Source organism: Hibiscus syriacus, unplaced genomic scaffold, assembly GCF_006381635.1.
Source record: "Hibiscus syriacus cultivar Baekdansim isolate YM2019G1 unplaced genomic scaffold, ASM638163v2 tig00116959_pilon, whole genome shotgun sequence".
Lineage (NCBI taxonomy): Eukaryota > Viridiplantae > Streptophyta > Magnoliopsida > Malvales > Malvaceae > Hibiscus > Hibiscus syriacus.
Window position 1 is genome coordinate 1,025,308 of NW_024063485.1, and position 7,283 is coordinate 1,032,590.

At 33.9% G+C, this 7,283-nt stretch overlaps 1 protein-coding gene across 1 annotated transcript; it reads right to left on the minus strand.

Annotated features, from left to right (window-relative positions):
• Positions 1 to 2,271: 2,271 nt before the first annotated feature.
• Positions 2,272 to 6,547, minus strand: LOC120189750 (phosphoribosylaminoimidazole carboxylase, chloroplastic-like). The gene is made up of 16 exons (XM_039192955.1): positions 6,196 to 6,547; positions 5,843 to 6,061; positions 5,642 to 5,753; positions 5,430 to 5,492; positions 5,199 to 5,337; positions 4,758 to 4,813; positions 4,478 to 4,551; positions 4,190 to 4,337; positions 3,914 to 4,087; positions 3,733 to 3,820; positions 3,509 to 3,625; positions 3,250 to 3,347; positions 3,052 to 3,169; positions 2,866 to 2,960; positions 2,687 to 2,793; positions 2,272 to 2,581 (listed from the first exon to the last, which is right to left on the minus strand). Exons 1-16 carry the CDS (start codon positions 6,444 to 6,446, stop codon positions 2,488 to 2,490), a joined length of 1,953 nt encoding a protein of 650 aa, XP_039048886.1. The 5' UTR covers positions 6,447 to 6,547; the 3' UTR covers positions 2,272 to 2,487.
• Between the last annotated feature and the right edge of the window lie 736 nt (positions 6,548 to 7,283).

The following is a 7,283-nucleotide window of genomic DNA, read 5'->3' on the forward strand; positions in this document are numbered from 1 at the left end:
GTTCAGTTGTACAAGACAATTCGTTGGTGATTGCATATATGTGTCGTATGAGATTGTTTTTAATGGGAGATCGCTTTGTTCGTTGACCTTTTTGGCTCTTCTTCAAGTTTTATCTCCTCCATGTTTAATGCTCGGAGCCATTGGTGAGTTCAATCTATGTATGTCGTTGCTTCACTTGTTAATAGTTTTGTTTATAGACTATCTCTAAGCATTCATTGTTATATTTTATTTTCGATAGTTTCAACTGTATTTATTTAATCTATAATTGACAAGACGTTTGTTGATACAATTTTCGATAAATGAAATTTCCTGATTATTTAAAAAGAAAAACTAAAAAATATACCTTTTACGGTTAATTTAAAACTACCGTTCTAAATACACTTTTATTTTTAAATTTTACATTTAATAATAATATTACTTTTAAAATCTGACATTTAGACCAAAAAGTAAATTTTCAAATCCGAATTTTGTCAACTAAAAAAGTCTCAAGTTGTGCGTATGAAAGCCAAAATTGTCTGCACGAGCCGATGACTTTCATCTTATATTGCCCTCCCTGCACTGTAGTTTTTTTTACGTAAATGATTAGAAAATGTGATATTCTACTTAGGGTTGTGCAAAAAGATTTGATTTGGTCAATTCCATTCGTCGATCTGATCTGATTTTTTATTTTCAAATAATTTAATTTTGATATTTGAATTTTTTTAGGATAATTAGATTGGATATGAATAAAATCCACTTTCAGATTATCCGAAAATCCGAAAAAATTGGACCTTTAAATTTTAGATACATTTAACTCAATAAATGAGTAACTCACTAACCCATTAAAACCCTAATTCAATAAAAATTAGAGTATTTAATTATTTATTGTGTGTAGTAATTAAATATATATATATATATATATATATATATATAATATAGTAGAAGTATCATATATGTATATATATATATATATATAAACAATAAATCACAAAATTTAAAATTTTAAAATTAATTTTTGTCAAATTAAATTTTATATCCGGATTTGGATATCCGGTTATCTGATCTGAAAAATTCGGATATCCGAAATCGGATACGGATCACTATTTTAAGTATATAAAATTTTCGGATATTTAAATTTTCGGATTGGATCGGATCCGATATCCGGCTTTGCACACCCTTAATTTCACTAATGTTTTTGCCTTTTTTGACATTATAAATTAAAAAAAAACACACACACACGCATATTAACAAACAGGATTTACTTTAAGACTTGAAATAGGATTGTTCTATCATGTGATGGTCAAGTTAGTTTAAGATGATTTTTAATGTAAAATATTATTTTGTTCAATAAAAAAGTTATGTATATTGTAACATTATCAGTTGACGGGATGTCTAAGGTACGACAATCTTAATATACGGTTAAGAAAATGCACTATTGAAAATATTAATATTTTTTTAACCGGTAAAGCGTTACCTAAAACATTATTTTTTAAATCGGAAATGTTAATATTGTGAGTTACCTAAAATGTTATTTTTTTACCGAAAATCAGGCAACGAAATTAACATTTTCGATAAAAAATAATATTTTAGATAACGTTTTACCGGAAATATTAAAAAAATTTTAATATTTCCGATAAAATATTTTTTAACCGTATATTAAAGTTGGTGTACAACAAAACTACCATCAGTTGAGATCGAAAAAGTTACACTTTGAAATTTAAAACTTCCAACGTACAATCTGTCTGACCTAAAAATTATGTTTTTAATAAACTTTTTTTTTATCATAACCGAATTTTACCATTTTTGATCTCATATTGACATTTTAGAATTTTCGCTTGAAATAGGAACACCGATTATTAAAGACAGAATCAGATACCCATTGAAGAAAGCACCATTGGAGGCATATATTCAAGGTTTGGGACAGCTGCATGTTACTTTTCCAGAGAATCATACCTGTTTTGTTGCTTCAAAGGTAAATTCATTGAGTTTAAAAAAAAATGCAAATTCATAGAATTGGAGTGATCCTAGTGATGAAAGAAATGTTCTCAGATGATCCGATTTCAAGCAGCTTTATCTATAGGCATGTATGAGTTTACTCATGCTTTATCTGTAGGCGCGTACGAGTTTACTCATGTTTAAAACCGAACACAACACGGATACTACGTTATAATCATATTATAAACTTCAAAGAAAATGTAAATTCATAGATCAGTATAAAATCAATGTCTTGGACAAGAGATTAAATTCCATTAACAAGTAAGTTACTGAAGTTCACTTCCTTGAACAAAGTTATTAACTGGATCAGAGATGAGAAAAGAATCATCTTACTACAACAAAAGTAACCCTCCCTCAATCAATTCTTGTATTTTCTGTTATTTTTCCAACTTGTTTTGGACAGACTGTAGATATGATGTCTCAAGTAGAAACGCAGGAGTTTGTTATTTGATATTCATTTGTTTATGGTTAATTTCCTCAAGGAATTGCAGAAAATCGAGTTCTTTGCTACTCTTACTGGTTTAAATAAGCTTCCCAACCGTCTTTTCGTAGCTTGTCGGCTTTTGACAAGACAAAGTCCCTCGTGTCTTCTTGATACTGATTCATTCTGGCAATAAGTTCACCGCAAAACGCAGGTCAAAATTAGGATTCGCAAAGTTTCAAGCTCGAACACATCCGTCTTTTAGTTATATAACGAGAGAACGGAACCTACCTTGTCCATAGATCAGTATCACCGGCTCCCAAAATCCTTACCGCCAGCAATCCTGCATTTGTTGCATTGTTTACAGCAACCGTCGCGACCGGAACACCCCTTGGCATCTGTATCATTAAAACGAGTATAAACGTCCAGCGTTCGGGAAATGTAAATGTCGAGTACAGGTTTGAGCGTACCTGCACGATTGATAAGAGCGAATCTATTCCGTCCAGTGTAGAAGCACGAACTGGAACACCGATAACAGGTAAAGGTGTAAGTGCAGCTACCATACCTGTAATTCAAAACAGACCTTACTAATATCACTAACATAGCTGATGCATGTAGGATAATGATGTTAAACAACCGTTTTATGTATAACTAGCCTGGTAAGTGAGCTGCACCACCAGCACCGGCGATGATAACCTGAATGCCTCGCTCCCGAGCGGAGCAGGCATAAGTGTACATCAGTTCAGGGGTCCTGTGTGCCGAAACAATCCGAACCTGCAAGTAAATTAATCAGTGGAATCAAAGTGGAAATGCCTCATTAGAAATGAAAATTCCAAGCTATAAAAAAATGCGACCTCATTAGACACCCCGAACATATTTAGGATTCTTGCTGCATCCTTCATAACTGAAAGATCAGAATCCGAACCCATCACAATCCCAACACGTGGTGCAACTGCATTTAGCGACAAAAAGAGAGCAATCCGTCAGTAAAGCCAACCAACGGTAGTTTCAAATCTCTACACATTTCAGTTTCAGTTGTGTCTGCATATTTCTGACTGGACGAAACAAACTGACAACAAAATTGAAGTTCAAGCATAACTCTAGCCAGCTGACCTTCATTCGGATTTTCATAACCTTCTTCCTTCAGCATCGATTTCAGCCGTGCTTCTAAAACACCAACAGAAGTGCCAACAAGAGTTATATGACCCATCTTCCTTTGCTTTCTCATATCTGGGGTGGCAGGGAAATCATGTCAAGCAATTAACAAGACCAATACGAGAAAGGGGGAAAAAGACGAAGGGTATTGTAAGCCTGAGGAAACTCGAAGCAGACCTAACCTGGCTTATCGTACCAATGAACAGTAGCCCCTGGAATCTCCAGTGCCCTGGCTATTGTTTGATTTGCCATTTTGAAACCTGGCTCCCCCTGAAACCATACAATTTTTAGTGCAACTCAAATATGAGAAACACAAAAGTGGAAAGGTGCGGGAGTTATCAGAAAAGAAGAGAAGGAACTTACATCATCCTCACCCAGTAAATTGTACATGATAGCAGCTGGAGTTTTCATGGATGTATTACCGAGAGGGAGACCGACAACAGCCCGCAAATGCTGTTCATACTGTGATGTATAACAGGACTCAATCGTGTGATGGCCACTATTATGAGGTCTTGGAGCTACTTCATTCAGTAGAATCTAGTTGAAACGAAAACAGGTCAGTGAAAGGCATAAATTGCTGAATTATTGCTGGCCATCTAGGAGTCGAATTAGACACTCGTAAAGACAGCAGATGTACACCTGACCGTCCATCGTCAAAAACAACTCCACTGCAAAGACACCAGCCCCTTCTAACGAACTCATAGCTTTGTGTGCAACATCGTTGGCAAGTTTTCTGACCCTCCATGGCACATCAGCAGGTGCCTTAACAATATGACATACGTTTTCCCTAAAAAAATCACAAATTCATAGTAGTAGTTCATATTCAATGATGAGCAGATGTTAGTAAAGTCACAAAATGCTTAATTATCATAATGAGATAAGGTAAAGTGACAAAAAGAAAAAGAGAAAGAAAACCGAATGTCTTACTTGTGAATAGTTTCGACAACCGGATAACAGAGGATAGAGCTATCTCTTCCTCTTGCTACTATGACAGCCAACTCCTAAAAGCAATATCAGTTCAATTAAGAACATTATCTATATCCAAATAGCAATTATCTCTTTCTCTCTCTCTCTCTCTATATATATATATATCAGGCAGTTTGGAGCATACTTTATCGAGAAAGTGAGCATGAAGATGTCAAAAATACATAAATGAAACAATGGAAAAAGGATAATAAAAAAGCCAATAGCACATTCAGACACCCACCTTTACGAAAGGAGCCCATTTCTCAACATACAAACCACGGCCAAATCCACCAAGAGCTGCAGTAAAGATGAAAAATCTTTAAACCAGAAAAGTGAGTTATTAGTTTTATACTCACATTTACAAACTGATTATGGGTCAAAATTAGATACTAATAAAGAAAAGGAAAGAAAACAAGACCACTTCTCGAGTCTCAAGTGAAAACCATCATGAAAACATCTACATCAAACTATAAGAGCTCTTCCGTAGAGATTGATACAATCAACATATATACAAATTAAAGCTGAGATGAGATCCACCAGACTTGGAATGGAGTCACAACAAGGATTTTAGTTTCTGACAAATATTTAGATATCCCACGACTTCAAAAAGAAATTTAAAGTGATTATGAATTAAGGGAAAAAAAAAACACTAAAACATCCGTTCTCGTAGCATGTCCGTTACCATCTATGGCAGAAGAAAGCTCCTCTTCACTCTTTGCCACAGCATTTCCTCGCCCATCATAGGCTAATCTCTTGCTCTTAATCATAAGAGGATAGCTAAATTGTACACCTGCTTTCTTGGCTCCTTCTAGATCATCAATCTGTTTTATCAGTACAGAGAAATAAATATATCCATGCAATTTTTAATGAAATTTAAAACAATAAAATGATCTTAAAGAAAAAAGAACACAACCTCCATAAACTCAGGAAGTGGAATATCATGCCTTGAAAAATGAACTTTCTGGAGATATTTATCCTGTAAGAAAATAAATCCAGCACAATAATTAATCATTAAAAATATAATCATGCTTCGCATCAATTCAAGAATTAAAAGAAAAAGAAAATTGATGCAGTTTATAACAAACATTTGTACAGCTCACAAGTAAACAAGCCTAAGGAAAATACTTGGATAATTCGAATGGTAGAAGCTCTAGGTTCACAATCCACTCCCTGTTGTTCAAGCTTCTCAAGAGTGGAGGCATCGACATGTTCGATTTCGACTGTCAAAACTCCACATCTAACTACCAAGAAACAGATTATGAATGTAAATATTCTATTTAGAACAAATAAAGGCGACGTTTTGGATTTTCGGTATCGAATTTGGACCTTTTGGCAAATTCTTGAACAGTATCACTGTCATCAAAGCTGCCCACCATGTGATCATAAGCAACGGCACTGGCTGGGCAATTCTCTGAAGGGTCCAAAACCATGACTTTAATGGCCATCTTGGAAGCAGCTTGGCATAACATACGACCCAATTGGCCTCCTCCTAATACACCAACAATCGTTTCGGATAATCCATGAACCAGATGAGCATCATCCTTCCTACAAAGAAGAAAAAAAGAACACTTGAACGTAAATAATTCATAAAAACAAAAAAGACCCAAAATTTATGTTCTTTTTGCATAAAGGGAAAAAAGTGATGAATTGAAAAATTATTTAACAGAACAAAATAAAACCTGCAAGAGGAGTCAGTCTCGTGAGAGTCACGTGAGGCGCGACAAGCGAGGATGGGAACGGAGAGCTTTGAAGACGAAGAAGAGTGTCGGAGGCGACGGTAGCGGTGGTGGGTCATGACGGCGGCGTCGAACTTAAAGAAGAAGCCGAATGAGGGAGGTGTTGCTGGCTGAGAACTAAACTGAGATGGCCTGAAAGCAAAAACTGGTTCCGTGGAGCTCGAAAACACTGCCATTGAGCTTTGTTGAAGCATTATTTTCTGTCACTTTCTCGGGAAAATTGAGAGGCTGCAAGTTTTGGCTCCAATGGAGAACGGCGACTACTGCTTTCCCTTCCTTCCCCACCCTCTTTCCTTTGGGATTTTTTGTTTTTTGAAACTAAGCAATGGAGAAAATCATTTATATACCATGTTTTATTGAATAATGATGAATTACTTTAATATTATCCATAAATTAAATAATGAAAAATACATTTTAAGTCTTATTTTTAAAATTATTATTTTTTGTTTATAAAGGTGAAAATGTAATAAAAATGAAAATTATGATGTTTAATTTAGTATATACTATGTGTGAGGTCAAACTTTGGCATGAATTTAGCAACAAATTCTCTATTTTGGTTAAGTTATGCTATTTTATTATTTATTTTAAATTTATATTTAGTGAATTAAATAAACCTACAAACGACCCGGCTTTTTCTCTGCTCTAATACAAATTTGATGGAGTATTTATCTTTCAAATTATATCATTTTAAATTACTCTTTAGACTTTAAATATTAGAAAAATTATTCTTACAAGTAACTAATACTTTAAATGTTAAAATAATGATTTTTTATTATTCATTTTATTGAATAATTGATTATATTTACGAGGTTTGTTGATGAGTGTGTTTTATTTAATACACGCGTAAACCTGATCTATTCATCAACACCTATAATCATTAATATTAGGCTTAACCAAAATAAATATCTAAATTATATCCTAAGTTAATTTTAGACATTTAATTTTTTTAAAAAATAGGTGTGATATTTTTTTTGTTATATTTTTAGGTGTCTAATATTTTCTCCGTTACACTTTTAGATATCTATGCAATA

Excerpts from the sequence above, each read along its gene's own strand:
- LOC120189750 (XM_039192955.1), bottom strand. The coding sequence starts at position 6,446 with ATGCTTCAACAAAGCTCAATGGCAGTGTTTTCGAGCTCCACGGAACCA. Across the intron at positions 4,814-5,198 it reads GCTTTCTTCTGCCATAGATG|CTCTTGGTGGATTTGGCCGT; the intron begins GTAACGGACATG and ends TCTTTACTGCAG. Across the intron at positions 3,170-3,249 it reads TGTTCGGGGTGTCTAATGAG|GTTCGGATTGTTTCGGCACA; the intron begins GTCGCATTTTTT and ends ATTTACTTGCAG.